The 24,536-nt window shown below is 42.3% G+C and overlaps 1 protein-coding gene across 1 annotated transcript in view; it reads right to left on the bottom strand.

Moving 5' to 3' along the window:
- Positions 1-24,536, bottom strand: part of adgrl3.1 (adhesion G protein-coupled receptor L3.1) — a 125,230-nt gene that overhangs the window by 42,885 nt on the left and 57,809 nt on the right. The window contains exons 5-11 of the mRNA XM_080879702.1: positions 23,961-24,070; positions 17,385-17,399; positions 15,367-16,155; positions 4,020-4,433; positions 3,591-3,694; positions 2,670-2,855; positions 1,045-1,083 (exon numbers count right to left, since the gene is read on the bottom strand). Coding sequence (XP_080735828.1) covers positions 1,045-1,083; positions 2,670-2,855; positions 3,591-3,694; positions 4,020-4,433; positions 15,367-16,155; positions 17,385-17,399; positions 23,961-24,070 — 1,657 coding nt within the window. The remainder of the gene's footprint in view (positions 1-1,044; positions 1,084-2,669; positions 2,856-3,590; positions 3,695-4,019; positions 4,434-15,366; positions 16,156-17,384; positions 17,400-23,960; positions 24,071-24,536) is intronic.

Raw genomic sequence — 24,536 nt, 5'->3', positions numbered from 1 at the left:
ATATATTGCGTGTGCGTGCGTGTGTGAGTTGTGTGTGTCAGCTTGCATATAGTCCTAAACCATGTTCTGTGATGTGACATTGCTGACTGGTGCTGACGTTAAGACTTTTCAGGGGGAGAGTGGGAAAAAAGCCTGCATCAGGAGAAAAAGAGCTACCCCATCACTGGTGTGTGTGTGTGTGTGTGTGTGTGTGTGTGTGTGTGTGTGTGTGTGTGTGTGTGTGTGTGTGTGTGTGTGTGTGTTTGTCAGGGGTGCCGACAGAGAAAACGAGACTGCAGTCTATCTAGTCTACAGCTCATTGATGAGGAAGGTGGGGTCCTTTTGATGTTCTGAAAAGTGATTTTAGCTGACCAGAAACATGCCTAAATGATGGTAGATTGTTTTGTTAGCGGTGTCGGCCCATGGCGTCAACACATACAAACATCAACACAAGCAGACCAGCAATGAAAACATGAAATGAATACTGAGCCACAAACATAAAGCCTCTATTATTTCTAAGGCAGCGAGGCCGTGATCAACAAATATGCAACAGCATATCCATCATACTCAGTTCTTTCTTTCTGATGCACCAACACAGAGGGCATTTCATTGAATGGAGATGGATAGCGAGTCGTTTGGTTTCAGGCGGGCCTGTTTACAATTCTGCAGACAGAACTGCGAAATAGATGAGCTATTATTGATATTGATCATGGCCTCTTATCAGTACTATCGATTCTGACTGCAAGAAAAAAAAATTAAAGCTGAAAACAAAAGAATGTCAGCAAACCCTTTGAGGAGACTAAAACTTTACCGGGAGACACAAGTGGGTAGTCCCCCCTGTTAAAATGGCCGCCCTCTTCAAAGGGTTGGGTTGCAAACCACTGGACAAATGCTGCAGCGTAGAATTCGAATTCTACACTGCAGCATTGTAATGTTTGATCACATGTACACACGCAAACACAAAAGCTTGCTTGCTAGATTACATGCTGAGCGTTAAAAAGAAAAGAAAAACACGTGGGACTGTGGTGTGGCAAAGTAATCAACCATACCGGGAAACGGAAATACCTGTGCGAAAAACCTGCAGGACCTTTCTCTCTTCTGAAGCTGCAAATTCAAACAATTCAGCTGTTAGCGATATAACACCTCTCAATCATACACACGCGCAGACACACAAAGACAGTTACACCCACTTCATTACTACTGCATGAAAAAGGCTTTGATGGTTAAAATATATTGTTATTCTCCTCATTCCCCTCCTTTTGTCATTCCTTATACTCTAATTGCCTTTCATGCTTTTTCCCCTCTATTCTTCTTCTCCTCTTTTCTTCCAGATTGTCTTAATAATTTCCTCTGTTCCTCCATTTCTCTCCCCCCCCCCCCCCCCCCCCCCCCCACTCATTCTGTGCATCTACTGTCAAGTGAATTGATGGCATTAATTACTGTGCCACTCGTGCGTCATTGGTCATATTTGATTTCCAAACAAATATTTGCATAATATGCTAGCGTATTACTCAGTTAGATTTATATGTAATTGGTCCATTATTGAAATCAGGAGGAACACTTTTCCTTTTCAATGGAGGGCTTTTTTCCTCTCTACATATCTAACAGTTAACAGGCCATTTGGTCAACAGCAAAACACAGATTAATTGATTCCACTTACACTTGCTGCAGTATGTATCGACTTCCCACATGTTAATGAATTACTTAGAGGAAGGAGAAGAGATTTAAAGTGTGTGATAGTGAGACAATAAGAGGTAAATGGGGAAAAGCGGAAGACAACACCGACAGAGGGACTCGGATGCTAAAGCTAAATAAAAAAGGCAGTGGCTGCCAAAGCGGTGGCAGCAGCTGTCAGTCCGGTGGCTAAACCCCGCCTATCACCGTTGACCTCAGCAGAGACAATCAAGAAACAGTCCAGCATCCACTCAGTCAGTCAATTAGCCAGCCAAGCCAGCCAGTCAACCATTCCCCCGTGATTTAACACACTTTAATTGAATGCCTACATGCCTGCATGGCGCAGAACTAAATTTATCTACAGCCATAACAAAACAGATCCTTTGCATACTTGGAATCGAGTTTCCATTAACGTAATCCCAAAGTGAGCGCTCGAGCCTAATTGTCAACAATGTCTTCGGAGTTATAGCTCAAAGCCTGAAGTTCATTAGAACAACGAGCTACGGCGTAAAACATGTCCGTATGTTTTAATGAGAATAACTCCTCGTGGCCTGAGATGGACTTTTATTAAATTTGGGTCTTGCTCTGAAAAGAGTTCAGGAACTATGCCAAAGACTAAAAGCAGTTATCTATCAGCCATAATGTCGAGCAAAACTTGTTACAAAGAGCCACACACAGAAGAAGATAAAATACTGTCTAAAAGCAGCTATTTATCATTTTGAAATCTACAGCTTTATGTATGGCTCTTCATCAAACTCTGCACGGAGAGACTTTCCTAACCCCTGAGAATGAGCGTAAGGCAAAAATACTAACAACTGTTGCTTTTCATCTTACTGTTAACATCAAAGACTCCCTCTATCTGCTCCCCTCTCTCTGTCTCCCTCGCTCTCAATTCTCTTTCTCTTAATTTACTTGCCTTTAAACTGCAAAACCCCTCTATCCTAACGCTTGCAAGAAAATGTCGATTTTACTCACTCACTCGCCCTACATTTACCTCTTATTTCTCAAGACAGTACCTTGGTGAGGCTGCGGGCAGCACTGTCCTTGCCCCCAGGGGTGAGATTTCTGAGTTGGACGTCCAGCAGTTCGACTAGTTGGACCATGGCCCGCACTGTAGATGGCACATCGCCAGGATGCAGAAGTCCTTTGGTCTGCTCTGCCAGTTCCCTGGCTACAATTGCTGCCGTCTCGCCCGACCGAAGCTGCATGTCAGAGTGGATGACAGGGTATGGGAAAGTCACAATGTGCAAGAAGAGATGGATGGCAGTAAAGAAAAAAAAACAAATAAAACAAAAAGGTGAGAAGTAAAGGGAAAGTTTGAGAAAGTAGAAAAAGTTTGTGAGGGCATTACAAGTACACAGTGAGACAGAGGAAAAGGCAACAACGGATGGAGAAGTAACAGGAGGGGGGAGGACGGATCGGCAGGGAAGAGATGTATGTGCAAAAGAGTGGAAGTTGAAAAAGACACAAGGAATAGAAAAAATAATACATTTGCAATATACTAAGCATATACTAAGCTAAGCATTATGTTATAGAGAGAACTCCTGTTTTAGCACCTCAGATTTTCTCTGTTTTGTCATAAAAAATGGGGCAGCAAAAGTATAAGTAAGTACCAAACGCATTTTCCATAAAAAAATGATGCACTGTATGTAAATAAGCCTATCATGAGGTCTGCTACCCTTTTAAGATAAGAGCCCACTGTGAATTAGGGATGCTATTGAACATTTCCTCTTTCCTACAGCTATGGCATATCCCTCAAATCTCTAACACGAGTTAGGGTTAACAAATGAGGATGGATACATGGCCTAAATCTTTCCCTGTGACCAGTGCCCCTTCATGCGTGAGAAAAATTGCTCCAGAACTATGTTCATCATGCGCTAAGCTTAAACTGGGGCTTGATAGGAGCCACGAGGTCTGGGGGTAGCTTTCAGACTTACTTTCTGCATGATGTGGTTGACCCAAGGTGACGTGCAATTGCTGAGGTCAGGGCCTTGGGTATCCCAGTGGCCCAAATGAGCTACGCACATGTATGTAGCCACGCCTGCAAGATAAGCAAAGGGGAGATAATATGACAGCGCTGACATTCACAAGGAGAAAGGAAGACTCTTGAGCTCCTTAGGGTTCGCTAAGCATTTTGTGTTTGCCTGTGTGTGTGTAATTGGTGAATCATTACTGATGTGTGTATTAACTGACCCAAACACGAATATTTGTCCTGACAAAGTGTTGTGTATGTGTGTGAGTGTTATATCATTTTTCCAATAATTACTTGGTAGGAGAAAAAACAAAAAAAAGTAATATATAGATTATCACACACACTGTTACCATGTATAACTGTTTATGCGATAGAAACTATTTGGCCTCCTTACCCAGTGTCCCTACAGGGCACGGCTGTTTGGCCGTCTGGCCCTGCTGTGTGCGAGGCCACGATATGTCGGCTGTCACTACTGGATTACAGAAGTCTTGAGGAGGGAGGATTGGGGGCTGTGGGGGTGCTGGAGGGACTTGCACTGGAGGGGATCGACCCCCAACTTTCTGATTGGTGTCAGGAATCTGATTGCTGTCAGACGATGAACCTCCAGGAGGAACCAGAATGGGCTGGCGGACAGTGGTGGTTGTTCGATACCGCTGACCAGGGGATGTAGTCAGTAGAGGCCTTGGAGTGGTGTAGGAGGGGGGAGACCGTGTGGTGGTGGCGGCACGGCTGGTAGATGAAGAGGAACCTCCCCCACCAATTGGTCCCCCTCCTCGGTTTGGGGGGATTATGGGAGGTGGGCGAAAGTCTAGGAGAGAGGAGACTGGTTAAATTCACAAAAACACACAAAGCATGAGTTCTTCAACGAAAAGCCAGAAGGAAAAATATGTGCTGTGCACATTTGTGGATCCCCACAGTATTAGATTACAGGTGGTTTTGTGAGCCCTGGAGGCTAGGGCTTACGCCTTCAAGGTTCATCCATGGGATAAAAAACATAAGATGTACAGTGTTAAAAGACCCATCCGCATTAGCACCAAATGATTCGAGCAATCAAATAAGCATAAATAATGTAGCAACGGACACAAACACATTGCAGGGATTTGTTTACACGGTGCCAAATAGCTTTGACAGGGAGTAGCTCATGTTTCTGATGACTTCCCAATGTTAGTGTTTCATCCTTGTCAGTGCGGTCATGCGCCAGATCTTTGTGGGGTCGTTTCCTACTATCGAGTCCTATTTATTACCATCAATTGCAGGACATGTTTCTAAACAGTTCAGCCAACAACACTTATAACAGAACAAACTTGAACGTGTGTGGCAAAGTTGGGTTTGTGAAAAAGTTTCAGTGTATAAACTGCAACTCTCCAGCTCAAAGCAAGACCAGTGATTGGTTTTTCCCTGCATCTGTGTTTCCTTTGGGGAAACTAATGGTTCTTGCTGCTTAACCTGGCAGAAAAAACATTCTTTCAGTGGCATGCATGATTCATAGCACTATGACATCACAAGAGGTAGGAAGGCCACTTAAATGCATACGGCACACTCTTCTATTGTCAATATTTAATTGTAAAGAGGTTCAATTATTCACATTGACCCTGTTTAGGGGACAGAAATAAAGAATGAATGAATGAGATGATGGGAAGCGTACAGTATATTGGTGAAGTGTCTGTGCCATTGTGGATGCAGAGGCTGTACCAGTCTGTCTCACTCTCTTTGCAAGATCAGTCTTGCACGATTAAAAAACGATATGAAGAAATGAACAATTTTTAAATTTGATTTACAGTTAAATACCGTACACTGGAGGAGACTAGTCTCTAAAGCTTAATTGTTACTTGCCTTTTACAAAAGCACAGATTAGTCTCATCCGCCGCACATTTACTATACAGCTGAGCATATTTGTATATGTAAAATATACACAAGAGCACTTTTTAGAAGATTGTAATTACAGATATCTGTCTATTAAGTTTACATATTCCACATTATGTGAGTTGCCTTGTCTCCAAACTACACTGTAATAATTTAATAATATTGCACTTTTGCACCTGGTATTTTTAGATTCAGCTACAACTTAGTTACTAAACAAAAATCAATAGAAGATTCTAAAAATGTGTTCTGGCTTCACCCTGCTATTCAAATCCCACAGTGTGTGACACGCAAACACACACAGCACAGATCACAAGGCAACTCAAATATGAACTCTTCAATTTCACGTTATGCTACTTTCTTCCACACAAATATGTATTTTCTAATAGTCAGCTTGTAGACTTTTTTTTTTTAACACACAAAGCAATGATAACCAAAAAGCTGTTTAGAGAAGACTGAGCTGCACGTGCCTTCAAACATTTCGTATTTCTGATTTCTGGTTAACAGGGTTCTTTAAAAATTTTCCGTTTAAAAAATAATAACAATAAGCTTAAAAACTGCCTTCGTGCTAAAATGATTGATTTCAAAATTTTCAGGAGACTTGTGTTTCTCATTGGTTTGCCTTAGGTCATAATACGTATTACACGGTGGTCACTGACACTGTAGGGTTGCAGATGTTTCACTGAAGACGTGCAAGTCTGACATGAGCCTAAATATAACTCCACACGTGTGTGTGTGTGGCAGCTGTTTAGCTCTTACTGATTTTAATTTCATATTAATTTTCCACTGATTTGAATTAGACAGTGAACCTACGCGATAGACGTAATAACAAGTGAAACAACCCATTAAGTTATAAATGGACTGTGGAAAAAATTTGCTTTACTTTTTGCATTGTTTTAATAAATGTTGTCTATTTTAATTTGTTCCTTGTTTTTGGGTAGGGGGGTTTGTTGGGTAGATGTGAGTGGAGAATAAAGTGCGAGTGTGTGGGTTGTTGTTGAATGGAGTGGGTGTTTACATTGTTTCCTGTGAACTAAAGTTGTCCCTTCCTGTGGATTTTTTTTCTTTCTCACTTTAATTAAAAGACACCGGGCTGTGCTTCTCTCCATCATTCTGTCTTCCTCCCTTTCTGTCTGTCTGCTTGACTGACAGCCATCTTACATCCCGCTCCTCCTGTACGTTCTGTTCTGTTCCTTCACAACTCAATGGAGTGTTTCCGTACCTAAACTGTGCTGCTCCCCGTTCCTGAATCACTGCCGCCCTGCCTCATGCATTCTCCACGGAACATTGCCATCAATCATGCGTGGCGGCAGTGGCCTAGGGACTAGCTGTCAATCTGCGTGTGTTTGTATGAGTGTGTGTACTTATGAAGCAGAGACAGAGTATGTGTGTGTGCCTATCTGGACTCAAACGGGAAGCTCCATTAGGGCCTCTGCCACAACAATAGAAGAGTAATGGTGTGTGTGCATGTGTGCGTGTGCGTGTGTGCATGTGTGCGTGTGCGTGTGCGTGACTGAGGTTGATGTCTGCTGTCATTCCAGTACAGGGCAGCAAACACACTGGCTGGCAGCTCCGGGTGAGGTAACACAAAAGTCTGCAAGCATCATAGGTAAGGGGCCACAGCACATCGCTCTCTATCTCTCTTCCTTCCTTCCTTTCTTCCTTCCTTCCTTCCTCAGCTGTTCTTTTAACATTTTTCACCCGATCTTATCTCTCACTCATAACTTTCTTCCACTATCTGAGACATCTTGTAGCCTTTCTCAGCACTACTTTAAATGTGCACTGCACTATGTTTTCTTATTTTTTTAGTTTTCTCCTCCTTTTCCTTGTTGTTTTGCAGCATTTTGGCTAAAAACGACATTCTAATGCTATGAATTCATCACCGCCATCACTCAGGATGCTGTGTAAGAGACCGTAGGGAACTATAGGACCATGACATAACAGGTCCATGAAACATTTATGAAGAAAGAAGGCTAGAGGTTGCAGTTGTGGGGACTGACATATCTCCCCGCATCGAAACCGAGGGAACCTTGAGGAAATGTGCCGTGACAACTTCATGATGTCAGCTAACCTAAACACTATGCTCTTTGCCAAAACTGGTGCCACAAAAACACGCTGACAAATTTAGTACAAGCTCGTCACTTAAGGATTTTGCACGTATCTAAGCCTTGCACATGCTTGTGGGTGACATATTTTAACACATATATATTTTTAGGGCAAACCTGAGTCACTACCTTACCTGCCTTTGCTTACCAGGAGATGAAAAATGGCCATTGTGCAAAAGAAACAAGATTTTCTTCAGCGTCTTAAACTGACCAATTTGCTGAAGCCTGGTCTGCAATCGCTCCTTTTTTAAATTGAATTAACTTTCTTTAAATCAGTCATTCAAATAATACATATTTGTGCAACAATGCGATTACAGTTGCACTGATGAATAAGATCAAATAATTGCCGAGCTCTAATCTCATTCAATTCTACTGTGCAAACTCCATCTGATGAGGAAGCTCGCGTAATATAACTGAAAGCAAAAGATCAGTTACTAATGGACCCAGTGGGCTCGTAGTTGTGCTCTCTGTTGCTTCCTCGGACAAGAATAAACACTTAATCTCAGAAGTGCCTGAAATGCATCTACACTTTCATGTCAATTGCCAAACTCCATCTGAAGAACATTTGGTATTCTATTCTATTCTATTCTATTCTACTCTATTTGTTTTTCTGACCTGTAGCAAGCCCAGGGGAAGGTGAGACAGAGACAATGGCAGGGTGGCAGTAAACTTGTTCCTGAAGTTGTCATCTGTCACCACACTGGAGGGGCCACAGAGATGCTGTCAGTCAGCCTGGGATGCTAGCACATGATCATCTGACATGCAGACAGGCACTGTGTTTGTGTGTGCCGTGATGTTTTTCTGTGTGGGTAAGACTGCCTGTCGCTGCCTCTGCTCTGTTGCAGAGAATGCTCTTGTTGACTTCTCACTTGGTAAACAGAGGGATCGTAAATCCACAACACAAAAGGTAGAAGGCAGGGAGGAGAGAGGGGAGGGAAAACGAACTTCCCCTGGCAAGTTTCCCACACTGTCAGAAAAAAAATGGCAGACAGGCGGCAAGAAGGAGAGGCAGAGTGAAACGGAAGCAAAGAGGGACTTGAATTAAGGGAGAAGTTTTGCAGAACTTGAATGAAGTGTCTATTACATTATCGAGAATGTGAGACGATTTAGTGAAAATCTACTGCATCCGTGCCCTCACACATGCAAACACTATTCTGAGCAGTGGGGAAGGATGAATCTAGAGGGGTAAAGGCAAAATGAATCTGACTGGGGGCCCAAACGCTTTCTAGGTTTGATGGTAGCACACGCGCTAAATGGAACTGCATACAACGATAACATGCCACCCCTATGGCTGAAGAGCACACACACACATAAAACCAGAGCTTGTGGCGAGTGGCTCAAGTCTGCTGATAAGACAGAATGGAGCACTTCAAAGTAGCGATACTTTCAAGATTAAAAACGAAAAAAACCACACATACACAAAAACAACCCCCACTAATAGAGCTTCACTCAAAATGGCTGCCAGGGACCCGCACCACGATCTACAGCTAATGCTTCACATGCAGACACATCCCTGCTCAGCCCTGTTGGCTTTCCAGTTGCATAATCATGCCATCCCTCTGCTGAGCTCTAAGGCACCTGCAGCAAGTTTTCCAATTACATGCTTCTTTCTTAATCAGAGGAAGCTCCCTTGTTCAAAGCAAAAAGCTAACGGGACAGACCAAATTGTCTTTTTTAACTCTTTTTTTTAAGTTTTAAAATATAAAGATTCATCAGCACATTCCTTTAGAGCCTCAATTGCTCCTTTTCCAGGCAGGCTATAAACTTATGTCAGTTATATGAGCACTGCGATGAAAATTTATCTATAAGGCATCTAGTAAAATACAATGAATATATTTGAATGGGAGTTGTTTGCTTTGCCCCATATCTTTCAAAATTAAGGGCAACCCTGGCTGGCTTGCAAAGGTGAACCCAGGCACAGTTCAACTGGGCATGTTGGGTATGAAATGCATGTAGCGTGATCGCTATCCAAGCCCAAACATGGATCTACAATGCTTCCTCGATATGGCTGTATTGTTGTTAACTACAAATATGAGCACAAAAAGCACATAAGGTCGTGAAACTTGTACTCTAAAAGCGTATTTTTTTTCAGCCCTGCATTTGTGTTTGTGAAAGAGAGAGAAAACAAGCACAAGACAGGAATCCATACGCTGAGCCAAGCTGATGGAGATTTGGGCCTAGATCTTCGAGGCCAGTGTGAAAGCAGGCCAGCAGTGGGATCGGGAGGGGGACCAGTCTTTCTAAAGGATGGTACATGGCAACCAGTCTCAGTACTCCGTTTTTTGACCTGCACATTTAATGTCAAAATGTCAAAAGTAAAATCCTAATGCACATATGGGGACATGCTCCGATAACTGCTATTGTTTCTGTTTACTTTCTGCTGGGCTGTGGATTTCCCTTCCACTCTATTGTCCAAGCTAGGCCTGCTTAATTTGGCATCTGCTCTTTGGCAGGAGGAAAGCAGTGCTGAGGCCAAATGCACGCAGAGGGCCTGGCAGAGGCTATCCAATCGATAAGGACACACTCCAGGCAAGGAACAGGTGCAGCAGACTCTCTGAAGCAGAGCTCAGTCTCTGCTGAGATGGCTGTGCTGTAATGTTTTTGGGAGTGAGGGAGATAGGCAGCGATTGAGGAGCCGGTGAAAGATGCAGGTGTAGAAGACAAGAGTGGACAAATTCCTCAAAGTTACTATCTAATAAAGCATTTGAATGTTCTGAGGGTTAGTCTAATCAGTGACCTGGTGGAAGATGGTCTCCACTTCAACCGCTAAGTATTTTTCTTTCTCCCCTTAAGCTGGCTTCCAACATTTCCTGCACTGCTAAGCACTGCTGCTTGATTGCAATCTGGTGTCAAGGAGAAAAGGAGAGGAGGGAAGAGGAAGAAGGAAGGGGAGGAGAGGAGAGGAGAGGAGAGGAGAGGAGAGGAGAGGAGAGAAAAGGAAAGGAAACAAGAGGAAAGAGGTGGACTTCCTTAGGAAATGTAACTATGCAATTTCAGCCATTAAGAGTTCAAAGGTCAACCTTTACATCTTGTTAACCTGACAGTATTGAAAGCAAGGTCATCTTTATATAACAGAAGTAGTGTTTAATTACTCTCAAGGACAGATCATTTTGACTCTCCGGTGTATATTGTGTTGCCTAATGGTTAAACCACACATTTTATTTTATTTTCTACTTATCTATTGCTTAAAAGCAACGTGCCAATGTGAGAATTGTATTTTTATTACTAAAACACTTGGAAGTAACTGTCAAACAATATGCTGTCTTTTTGTCTTCTAATTAACTTTTTTTTTTCTGGAGCACTGCTCTCCAGTTGCCAGAAAAAAAACAATCCACCAGGATTACTCCAGAAAGTTTCGCGCAATGTTTCTTTTTTTTAAAACCGATTTCAGTGTGTTGCATCTATCCCATAGAATATGCAATCAGACTGTCAGACATGAAATTAGGACCTCGGGTAGATCACAATCCTAAAGAGCTGCGAGTTAGCACTAGAAAGAGTATATATAGCACTTGTGAGAGTGCAGTAAGGTGGAAAAAAAAACCCTGCACAAGACAAAATGAGAAGAGAGTGAAGACAAGTAAAACAAAGACAGAGAAGGCAGTGCTTCTTAGTTTTAGCCATGTTTTTCCCTCCTACCCCGTAGATACAGATAACATGAATAATTTTGTGACTTTGTTGGGAAAACTTTTTAAAGTGTGGCAAGGCAGACTGGAGGTGATAAATTATTCAAATGTTTCATCGGAGCCATGCCGCTTGCGTAGGGCAAGTCTCTATAATATGCATGTAAGAAGACGTGATGAAACAACTCCATAAACAGTAGAGAATGAGAGAACGTTTGGGGATTGTGAGGGAGGAGAAAAGGGTGATGCAGAGACAAGTGACTTTGACTTTACATAGGCATTCAGTAGGACTCTATAATATATAGATCTAAAGGACTCTCAATGAAATAGCGCTGTGTGATGTGGGAACCGGTTGGGAGCAGAAAAGGAGGACAGATTAGGCGCTAGATAAGGAAGACAGAGTGAAAAACAGAGGAAAAAAACACTGAGTGAAAGAGAAAGACGTATGAGCAGGATGGAGGAAATGTTAAGAGTCCTGTCATTGTGAGGGCATGTGTTTGTGTAAGAGGCAGGGAGAGGAAGAATGTCGATTTAACAGAGAGAAGTCCAAACATTAACAATAAATGCAGAGGGCACAGTTTACTTTCTCGTTAGGTACCAAGGGAGAAATAAAATATGCATTTCAAAAAGAAAAATTTCTGCTCCGTGTTACATCAATGACGCGACAGAGAAAACCTGCACATCATATGTTAGCCCATGCTGAACTAAACCTGCTTTATTTGTTTCTCCCCTGCGATCCCCTTTAAATCCGTCAATGCGATATATGAAACTAGGCCTGACATTTTCAGCACCGGGGTAAATAAACATGACCTTTAAATACCTCAAACATTTCAGACTTCTGCATATTGTGATAATTTTCTAACATATGACTCGAATTAAGACATGGTATGTATATATGATAGAGAAAATATTAATTTAGGTACTCAAAAATGTTTAGGTCTGATATCCATTGTGTCATTGTTCACGTGTTCGTTGTGGACATTACTGGTGATGGAAGCTGTGTTGAACGGCAATCTTTCCAAATGCAAATAAATAAATAAATAAAATCAAACATGGTTATATATGGGGATTATATTTCGCATAATATAAATCTTTCTCTTGTACCGCCCTGTGATCCTTCCCAGTGAATCAAATCAAACACACTCAAACTGCTGCATAGCTAACAAAAGCTAGCATCTAACTAGCATACATGGCTGATGTTGACTTCAACACAACCTCCTCACTAGCTTTCTGTGGCTTTTGACCAAATATATTTGTCAGAGTTCATGCTTCTTTTGTCTTTAGGGTGTAGTGAAACGGCGAGGCTGAAAGAAAAATAGGCTAAAGACGTGTCTTTGCTGTTGCTTTGTCCAAACAGGTGAATATAACAGCAATCAATCACTGGAGGAGAACATCAACAACCGCTCCATCGTCTGAAAACACAGCTGTCTTTTTCTTATTCGTGACTGACGTCATTTATACGTCATCAGTGTTTCTGCAATTGTTCTCCCTGCCAGTGGAGGGAGCAAAAAAAAATCCACACTGCATGTTTAGCTGCTAGGTTGTTTTACTAGTGTACAATGACCTCTGACTGCGCAGTAGCCTAATTCAGCATGCTAAAATAATATGATTATAATATATATATATATATTTTTTAACCACGGCCTAATACAAGTCTGTTTATCTTTTCCATTTTTGCTTTAAATAAGAGTACTTTTACACGAGTTCAGTCTTTCAGCATACCGTCCCTGCCCTGTTGTTCACATTGAAATGTGTGTTCCAAAAGCAAACAGTGCAAGCACTTCAGACTGAATTCTTTTAAACCATTTGCCTTTTGTCATCCAGACACAACAAAGTAATTGGTTCTCTCTGCGTTGTACCCCAATTACACTCAGCTCTCAGTGGCCTACCTCAACCTTCTCTCCGAGCATGGCCCATTTCCTGCCTCATTTTATATCTTAAGAAGTCCATATGAGCCAAAACAAAAACAAGGCGCGCATTAAGCCACATCAGTAATGAGTGGAAACCCTCAGAATGGCTCTTTTTCTTTGGTCTGTTTCCTGGACTGACTAAGAGACATGTGATCATACTCACAGCAGTATATGCTGAATGCATTTAGTTAGTGAATAAAATGGTCGAATACCTTCTCTAGTTTTGGAAGGCAGGAAGGGCAAAACACTGTGCCAAAATGCAACAAAATAAAAATTTAATGAGCTATTGCCTCACTTTAAGAAGAATGAGAGACTCGTGCAGTTAAGCCAGTTAAATTATTTCTTGTCTTCACTGAGTGACGGAGTGAAGCGAGGAGGAAAGTAAAAGTGCGGAGCAGCATTGATTGTATGTATTTATCCCCCGCTGGTCAGCAGTCTGGCTTGTTGCTGTGCACTGGAGGTCATTCTTCACATTGAATCTCCATTGATCTCCTCTTTAGAGCCTCCTGAGACACCCCGAGCTCTATTATGAGAGTGTTCACACTCACCAATAAACACGAATGCACGCTCATGAATAGAGAAATAAACCCGTACTGTAAGTACATTAGCACATGGGTATGGATATTATTATGCATGTCTAAACATACACATAAGCATATTTTTACACCATGGCCCCCTTCCACATACAGCACACTGATCGGTAGAAACCAAGTTTAATGCTGCCTCTCTCTATAATTTCTTGTACTGTGCCTCCTAACTGCTTGTAAGAGCATGCGTTAATTCAGACATCATTTAATAAGACATGCAGCCAGACTGCCTTGACCACTCCATAGAAAGGTGCTGAAAGGCAATTACGCTGGGCAAATAGCCCTTCAGGCTCCAGGGGCCTAAGCCCTTCCATCCAGAGGGAAGGAAGAGGGGAGGGTGTACTCTAACCTCACACCAGAGTTATATGAGTCACCCTCGGTTAGATAGACAGAATTCCTAGTGCTTTTAAACAGATACAGCAATTCTATTTAAGGTGACTCATTGTTAACCCTAATGAGTCACCTTATCAGCTGGATTTATGACCCTGTATCGAAATACTTTGACCTTTATTTGACCTGATCCATGTATGACCCCACCCCCTACGCTTAATCATGTAAAGAATTTTGATTGCATCTGTTATTTCTGACAGGAAAAAAAACACAAAAATGAACCAGGTTTGCGGTGCCCAAAGAATTTAAAAGCTGCACTGGCTGGAAAAAGTGTCCTTTTGTGTACTCCGGTGTCAGGCTGTAATCATCTGCTGCTGTAATACAAACAACCTGTCTCTCAAGACATATATCTATTAAAATTTAAACTGCTTTTGTCTTTTAAAAGTAATAGTTAGCTTTGCGCTTTAGCACTGACACAGGGAAATTGCAGATTTTAGTCAGTTTGCATGGTGAGAACATTTGGGAGCAGATACATATGAATGGATAAAAAGCAAACAAAAAAGTGCATGTAACGGCTTAAAGTGTGTTCAGATTGTCATCTTATATGGATGTGAAAGCACCATCAGTTCCCCCGTCTTCCACATACTCCTGGCTCCACTCAAGAGGAATGCATTATGATTTGTTAAGCAGCTGGGGAAACTAAAGAGAAAGCTGGCAAGTGGTACATTAAGAGCCACAAGGCATTTACGGCATTACATCATTGGAGATAGTATTCTTCTAAAGGTAGAGATCAAGGTAGCCTTTATGATATCTTTTTCATTTACGCGTAGAGGAATCTACTGCCATCTGACATCCACAACTTCAGTGGCAGTGGTATATGTAGGACCAGCTGTAAACGTTTTTCTTTTTTGACTTCTGAAAACATGCAGATATCACAAGTGGGGTGGTGGAGGAACAGTCGTAATTGAGAATCATGACAGCACAGATGGTGCTTTCCTTTTTCTTCCTCTTCAAGTTATTTTGAACAATTAATTATTGGAGGCAGATTACTGCCTATAAGTATTCCTTATGTCACAAGAAAACTGTTTTATTTTCTTTAATGTTAGCATTAAAAAAGCCAAGGTAGTTCACTCGAAGATTTAAAAGAAATCACATCACGGGCTAGTCATCACTTTCAGTACCAAAGACATTTTCTAACCGCCATAATTTTCTTCTGGCTCACACATATAGTAACGTGAAATTGGAAATCATTAAGGGAAGATGAAAAAACGAGGTGGAGTGATGAGAAAGAGGTAGAGAAGGGAATCTTAGACTTTGGCTTGGACCTACCATTGTTGCCGAAGTCGAGCGAGTACTTGACCACGTGGTAGTTATTCCACACATACAGCAGGTTGTCTCTAGGGTTGTAATCCACTGCAGCTATGTACTGGTAGGAATTAGGGAAGGGTATGTTAACCGTCATTTCTTTCCCCTTATCAGTGTTGTACATGTAGTCAATCTTGTTCCCCGTGCCTTCGTTGTCATCATCTTCATAGACGGTTTTGACAACATAAAGGACTCCGCAGATCATGAACGCATTGGAGGCAGAGCGCTTGTCGTAGCTCGTGTCCCAGGAGCCTTCGATGCGCAGGGTGTAGGGATTGAGCTGGCTCACCACGATGCGCCCATTGTTCTGCTCCGTTGCGTAGATCACCCACAGACCGTTCTCATCCACCGCCAGGTCAATGTCCGACTTGCCCCCCCAGCGGTAGGGCGACGTGTCGTGGTAGTTGGCGTTGGCAATAATCGCCTCACCGCTCTTGATGCGCGTGCGCAAGTCAAACTTTACGATGTTGCGGGTCCGCTCCTTGTTGAAGAACAGCGCACCGTCATAGACGACAAAGCCAGTGCCGTCCACGCGATGCGGCAGTTTGTATGTGGTGGTGGGACGGCCTGCGATGAAGTCCTCCTTCGATGAATACTCAGTCAGCGTGTCCGTGCGGTATGGTGTCCAGGGCATGTAGTAGATCTTGTCAGAGGCCTGCAGCGGGTCTTTGCACCAAGCACCAGACTGATGGTCCGATTCAAAGAGATGTTCGCTTTGGTAAACTCCCCGAAGAATGCCGGGGCACAGAAACACTGAGGAACAAAAGAAAACATCTTCACATTAGATAAGTTTAAATTACACGGCTGATGTAAAATGTCAACTGTTCTCAGTAGAGTTCCTGACAGAGCTTTTGAAATGTTTGCCTCCATTCATACGTGTTTCTAAAAAAACATAACAGAGTATTTTAACTTAACCACCGGTGAGTGATGATGACATGATAGGCTTACTGTGTTGTGATTTGGATGTTGTATAGTCACTGTCATTGTTAAGCACAGCAACAGTATGCCTTCTATTCAACAGATAATACGATACTCTCACAGCGAAAAGATGAAGAGAAAATGGCACATTTTGTTCTACTTCCACCCTTTCCCTCTATTCCCATTTCTCCCTCCCTCCTCAGCTCCTCATTAGTCTCACAGCTCTTTCTTCCTTTCTAGAACCAAACACATCTTTTATTGTCTGCTGTTTTTGCAGTTGTTACAATAATTCTTTTCCCACTCCACGCTCACTATTCTCCTCTTGGAATACTGGGGTCATGTTTTATGAGGGATGTGGGAGAAGTAGTAAATTCTGGGAAGCCAGTGCGACAAGAGTCATTGGAACCTTTGTAATTCAACTGGAATGTTGTCACATAAGCATGCATATAAATATATATATATATATATATATATATATATATATATATATATATATATATATATATATATATATATATATATATATATATATATATATATATACATATGTGTGTGTGTGTGTGTGTGTGTGTGTGTGTGTGTGTGTGTGTGTGTGTGTACAGAGCAGATCCACATAGAGTTGCCAGATGTGCACTGTGGCTTTCCCATTCTCTCAAATAATATAATTCCAGATCCCACGCATGAGGCTCTGACTATTGATTGAATTTTCACTGGCTATCTGTTTTCATTTCATGAGGGAAGCATTTTAAATATTAAACGTCCACGTAACTCTCTGATCATTGGCTCGTCACAAAAACGTGCTCGGCCCATTGGAGAGTTGGTTAAGAAGCATTCTACACATACCGTGGAATAACGTGAGCGGAGTGTGTCTAATGAGAACCAGTAGTTCTAAATTGCTTCTATATGCTGAGATCAAGCTGTCTTAATATAGCAGCAGTGACAATGAAAGAGATGTCATGCTGCCACAAGGTACAAAACGCTTCAAGCGCTGGCATCAAAAAGTGACGCCCAATCCCGGATTTTGCGCATGTGCGAATGTGGGCGTGCTTGCTTCACAGACTTACCTTTTTGTTCTACTTCTGCACCAGCCATAGGCAAAAGATTTGAAGAAAAAAAGAAAGCACAAGAGCGAGAAAGAAAGAGATAGAGACAAGAGACAAAAATAGATTAATGATGCAATAATAAGGAAATCATGATAATACAATCTCAGATCTCCATAATCGGCCTCATATTTCATTCTAACCTTGTGAGAGTGCCAGGATGCTCTCCATGTGTGATTGGTAATAACATTACATAAGCGTCTGAGGAGACTGCACTGCAATGGGGAAGCTATTTGACAGTATTCAACTCACATATGTTGCACACGCGCATGTGGGCAGACAGAGATGCACACGTAAGGCAGACACAGAACGAGGGAGGGAAGACAAAATGAGAGGAAACACACAGGAGCATGGCACAACACGCTGAAGCACACATGTTCACGCTGTCCGCGGTGGTCCTCAACCCGGTGCAGGACAAAACAGAGCAATGCAAAATGACCTGAGATAATGAGCTCTTTAATGTATGCTAATAGCGGCGGCGCAATGAAAACCAGAAAATTTATTTGATTACTGGGATTGTTTTTCAGTGGACCAGCCAAAACTGCCACATTAAAATGCTTTCTGGTGCACGGTGGGTGAGCTAATGCTTGGTGTATGTCATGTCATCTTGTGTGCCTCTGAAAATGAGAGTGAAGGCATCTCTTGGGCAAGCAGGAGCATACTAAAAGAGCTGGCTTGCTTCAATCCCAACACCGGTTCCCAGTCTATTACATTCAAAGCATTATCCTTAAAAATCTGCGAGGATTGTTCATGTTGTCCGGCAATGAAATGTGCACAATTGCCTGGAACCTCTTAAACATATGAATTCTATTCCACCTTGGTCCCAGAGGGACTGAGTGGAATGTGAACACGGCAGAAACGTAATCCTGCAGGCAGTGCCGTTGTGTCTTTCAAGACTTAGAGACCTGCTGAATGGAACTAGTCCCATGAGAAAGGTGTGTGTGTGGGTGTATGTGTGGGTGTGGGTAGGGGAGAGGAGAGGAAGGCAGAGTCTTCAAAGGAAAAACATTTGGAAGAACTTCCAGGACCTCACATGTTTACATATATCACAGATGCACTACATACTGCATGCTGCATGTTTTAATTCTTTACTACATTAAACCCCAAACTTATCCCCAACCACAAGGCATACACAAACACATGTGGCACACAGAACACACACACACCTTCATACACAGGCAACCATTAAATCCTAAGCTCATGAAAAATGCATGGTAACTGGCGCAGCTTAGCACAACTCCCGATAAATAAGCAATCTCCGAAAGAAGATCATGTTAAACCTAAAACAAGTGTGTACATCCGCGTGTGCACGTGTGTGTGTGTGTGTGTGTGTCCCTGCGAGGTAAGATATAAAAAGGTTCGTCACAAGAAAACAGTTCCCTTGTGAGAAAATCTTGGAAAGAAAGCAGATAGTCTGTCTAGGCAGAGGGGTGTGCACGACGGATATTACACACACTCACTCACACCGGCATCCGTACATATAAATAACACAAAGAAAGGCATCGCGGTGGAGAAGACGAGGATTAATGACACCACACAATGAGGCCTTCACATTACCTCAGGCTCTTACGGAGCCTCGCAGACACAGAGGAAAACACACAGAGTTCAAGGTTGCCAGCAACTAATAGATTTCAAATGAAAAAGTGTGGCAGCAACAAGTAAACCAAATGGCACACAAAATGTCAGACAAATGTCATTCAATTTGTACTGCTGCTCGTTGTTTCACCAGATTAATGGATATCTCTGTTGGTGAGCTCATTGCGGGGTTGTTCTGCGGTATCTCTCTTTTAATCTTGAGGACAAGGGTAAGAAATGAAAGTTTGTCATAACAGTCATTGATTTTTTTTTTCCTCTCCAGTGCAGACGGTCTGACAGAGCGAATATAGGGTGGTCGGATATTTATTGAAACCTCAAGGTTTTCTCAAGGGCAGCTCGAGCATGCAAGATGATGCAAGAGATGAAAAGTCTTTTGTGCTACTGCTAATTAAACTGCTGAGTGTAGCTAAAAGAGAAAGAGGAGGGAAAAATATGGACTTATGACAACTTGCCAGAAACGCGTCCTTGTTTCCAAGAAAACGTCAACAAGAAAGCATCTTCTCTCACACTGTGTTATTCATAATTGAATTCTGCAGAGGTAGCGGCGTATTTTTATCTATCCAGTATCTTTGACTGATCATTTGCAAAAACCACTAGGACTGCACTATTGAATATTTAGCTATGCAGCTACTGTGAAAAAACAACAACTAATTTATTCCTAGCATGGCTTTGAATGAATATTAGCAATAATGCAAACTGCAACGGTGTGTTGTGAGGATGTGTCGCCTGACTAGTTTGATTTAATAAAAATCATGTAATTATTCATTAATATCTTCAGTAAAATGGTCTGAAAAAATCTGTAATTATACAAACAACGTTACACCCATACCTTGCATGCCTTTCGTTTTAGTTCATTTCTCTGTTTTCTGTTTTTATTTCTCCTACACCCACCGCGCACACACACACACACACACACACACACACACACACACACACACACACACACACACACACACACACACACACACACACACACACACACACAGAAGCTGTGTTAACCTAACTGTGCTGCTGTGTAAAGATAATTAGCATTTTTATTGAAAATGTATGGTTTATTAAGTAGGTATTCGTCTAGGAGGGAAGACAGTGTGTGCTCACAAGTGTGTGTAATGTGTGTGTATGCGTGGGGGGGCGCCGACATGCCCGTGTGCGTGTTTCTACAGACAACGAGTGGCGACAGCAGCCTTACCACTATCATCTCTGATCTCCAATAAGCTCAGCCGGCTAAAGCCCAAGGTCGTTTATGGGCGCAGACGTTTTCTACTTTCTTTCTCTTTTTCATTATTCTATTCTTTTTCTCCTGTCCTCTCATCCTCACCCGCTATTCTATTGCATTATTTCATCCTGTTCTTTCACCCCTCCCACTCGCCTCGTTCATTCTCTCCCACTACCTCCTCTGTATCTCTCCTACTTCCCCCAAACCAAACCCTGTCCACCTCTCACCCTGTGTCTTTTATCAGTTAATTCATTCTTTCTGTTCCCTGTCTGCTGGCCTCGTCTAACCTATTTCTCTCTCTATCTCTGTTTCAGCTGTCGCTCTGCCGTCTCTCCTTCTGTCTCATTGGTTCCTTTCCCATCTTCCCTTGCTCTCTCTGGGAAACAAAAGAAATGCCTGCATATGTGCCCACATAAACACACACACACACGCATATACTGTACATGCATGTACAGAGAGAGACACAAACGAACAAGCACCCCCCCCCCCCCAAAAAAAAAAAAACATGCACATATACACACACACCCACACAAGGAAGCACACACAGACGCACACAAACAGGGCTTCTCATGTCACTGTGATGAAGTTATTCCAAGGGTCCAATCTGACAGAAGTCTTTAATTGGACAGACAAGAAGGTGATTTTATCTTTTAATTAGCTTTCCTATTGAGCCAAGTTCTATTGTCTAAAATAGACTGCATGGGTATTGCATAACATATCACTGGCTTTTCTGATTAATACACTAAATGTGGGAGTAGGCTAATTGCTTCATAACAGCAGCCAGGAGAGCCAGGGTATACCACATAAAGATGAGGAAACGGATAGACATAATCCTAAGTGTTCCTGGCTTTTTTAACGGACGAACATGAATGAAACAATACGTATCATGTGTCTGCTCTTCAGCAACACACATTTGCTGAGATTGAATCTGTCCACGCACCAGAGTTGCCTTGGAGAAGTACTTTGTACAGCGGTGTGTTAATGTATGGATATTTATAGTCTGCCTGCAGTGCGATGAGCAAGTATACACAGGTGGCTAATTACTGCCAAAGCTAGCTGGCTAGTTTGGCACACGACTGCCACACACTCGTACCACAGAGAGTCGGAGAGAGAAAGAGACAGCACTTGATTGTAGCTTTGGACAACAGCCAAAAACCTACAGTGCAGTGGAGAGAGATGAGGAGTTTTGAGGGGTAGCGCAAGCCAAAAAAAATCCTTGGGAAAAAAAAATTAAATAAAAGGAGGCGAGATGGAGGAGCAAAATTTCCCTGAAAACTGAACCGCACATAATTAAATTACCTGTTTTACAACCCACTTTGAGAATTGTTTACTATATCTATGCAGAGGGAAACGCACCTACTCTACTCGATTGGCAGCGCTCAGGAAAAGTATGCCTGCGCTTTAAAGTCGATCGGCTCATTTCCTTTCCGTGGCGGCTGGCCTGTGATAAGCAACACCTGGCCTTACAGGTGACTGCAAGGGTTCAGGTGGTTACACTCAACAGACAGCACCGCCACCAGCGCGCTCGGCATCAGGGGAGATCTGCTCGAGTGGATCCCTTGACGTTATAGTTATCTGAGCGCACAAAAGCCAAGCCTGCTTATAAATGATGACATATTAAAAATGCAGCTGGTATTCATTTCAGAACAAATTTCATTACACTATCATATAGTGTATCTATCATAAAAGCCCCTCCTCTGTTGAGCCATCTTGATTTACAACACTTTGCAGATATTTCATCACTTATTGTCTAACAAAATGCATCTTTCACGACAATGCCGCTGGCAGCATTGATTTGCGGTGTCAAACGCGCCAGTGTGAATGTTGACAACTTGAAACTCCAGCCCAAATGTCAGGAGTGCCTTCTTCTAAGTTACAAGCAATATTATGACTTTTAAAAAAGAATTGATTTTATAAATATTTGATCCATTCCGTGTGAAGGTTATGTGAAAGGTTTCACTTTTTTTATACATCACATTTTTCCCCTGTTGGACTTTTACCATGGCTAAGCACACACGCGAGCAAGGTAGTGTATCACACAGCTACCTGATCCAGCCTGAACTCTTCAGTCAGTACACAGCAGATGCTAATGTACTGTCAAAAGCTCTCTCTCTCTCTCCTTCGCTGTCTTTTTCTCCAGTGCATCACCTCCCTCTCTCCATCCCTCCCTCTGTTAGCTGAGCTCGCTAATGACTTTGATTTCAGATACTGTGTATTTTCGCGGGGACACTGTTACCCTGACTGACCCATTGTTTATCAGATCCAAAAACACAACTCATCTCCTTTTGCACTCGGTCGTTTTTTAAATCACTATTCTTTACGCTGACAAATCCATTAAATAAGGAGCGCTGTATTTTCAAGCAGGTGTGCGGTTATATCAAATAAAAACACGGAACATGCAGACAAGTCTTGAATGAATGAGAGACGAGTGAAAACACACACTGCTGCAGTCTTTTTTGATGCCTGCGTGTATGTGCTGTGCGTGCGTGGTGGGGCATTAAGCAGGTATCAGGTTGTGTTTCCATCTGCTCCAGAGAGGGCTCTGATAGTCCTATTATTTAATCTACTGGTCATTCTAGACGCCAGGCAAGAGCCGTTTAGCCAGACATAATTGAATGCTTCAGTGTGGGAGATCACCTTGGCCGTCTGTATGGACTGCGGTGCCAAGGCCGTAGACAAATCTAAAGTGCATCTGTTATTTCTTACTTTAGGAGGGCTTTTGCATAAAGCATGTGTGGGTTATGAGGGCAAAATTAAACTTCTTTACATCTCTTTGGAAATTGACTTTTTGATACAAAGAATGCAGAAATAAGCTTTTCAGTTCCAACTCTGTATGTCCTCTTGACTGTATTGCTTAGAACTGTTCTACCACAGTCATGTTTATAGCTTTACAAGCCAGACATGGCTTGTAAAGTCAGGTAATGTGAAGAAGAAAACAATTTAAATTAATCTCCAATCCAACCTGACAGCAATGTTTGAAAATATCAAGCGGCGTTTGCTGATAAAATAATATTTTGGCATCGTTACTTTGTTCACCTGAAATTTTTACTTAACGATTAACATACCTCTTCTCATTTCATTGGAGGTGCAATGTCATTTTGATGCATTCCCTTTTCATCTTTTATGCTTCACCTTACTTCTGTCTGGTTTTGTGGGTTTCACATATGCAACTGCAGCCTGAACAAAGTACCTGTAGATGCCTGTTGTGATGGGGAAATGACTGAGGGGCTGGTATTCGCACGAGATTTAACTTTTTCATTAAACAGACACAACCAGCTGCATTCTAACTTTGCTGGAATGTACTGAAAAATAAACATTAAGGACAAAAAAAAAAATCTAATCCACTAAGTCATCACGCTGATCCCTTATGCATTTGTTCTGAAGCGAGCTGTAACCCACATTCTAGTGGAAAAGATTTTTAAAAAGCCGCACGACTGTTTCACTCTAGTGAATTTCCCCTCTCAGTCTCTTACCACCTGGTCAAAGGTCACATCACCATCTGTAATCATCTGAGACTGCCCTTGTTTCTCATCCTTGCTACCTTTGACTTTCCCACAGGGTGGGAGAGGCATAAAATTATAACTTGCACGTAAAGTTACTGTGGGATCAAGCTGCTGAAGTTTTTGCTGTGAATGCTGCTGCCTGGCATAACAAAAACTGCAATTTATTCATATACTGAAGAGTAGTGAACTATTTAAAAAAAAAAGAGAGAGCGAGAGGGTACTTACTGTAAGGAACACACTCATACTGGACTTCGAGGTATTTGTATGTGCCGGGGCAGGGATCGGGAAAGACGTCGGGGCCGGCCACCACAGCACACTGCGTACGGTTGTTGCATCTACATAGATAGATGGGATAGATGGATAGCGTCAGTTGAAAACATCCACAAATCAATTGAAAGACCTGTAACATGATACAATTCAGCGGCACCACAAACTACATTTTCCAAAATGATCGCGCAGCTGAATCAGCCTTCTCTAAAAGGTTTAAAACAAAAACGGAACACCACAGCCATCGAGGAGCCGGGATTTATTGGAGGGCTGTTGTACTGGAGTTGCATCATTTTTTTTTTTTCAGCTGGAGCCCAAGCACGCTACGCCGCAAAACGCATATCCTGATATCATGTGATATAATGTAGAGCGAGATCTATTTTATCCGCCGAGTCATCCTGACACTCGAGAGTCTTCTGTGCTTAAGGACCCTTCATGTTGACACTAGAGCAGATGATACGGCCTTACCCGGTACCTGAAGTGAACATAACAGTAATGGATTCACCGAGTTCACTTGTACACAAAGGTGGCCCA

This window comes from Rhamphochromis sp. 'chilingali', assembly GCF_963969265.1.
Source record: "Rhamphochromis sp. 'chilingali' genome assembly, chromosome: 4".
Classification (NCBI taxonomy): domain Eukaryota; kingdom Metazoa; phylum Chordata; class Actinopteri; order Cichliformes; family Cichlidae; genus Rhamphochromis; species Rhamphochromis sp. 'chilingali'.
Note: the sequence above shows the minus strand (reverse complement) of the source record. Positions and strands in the feature narration are given on the sequence as shown.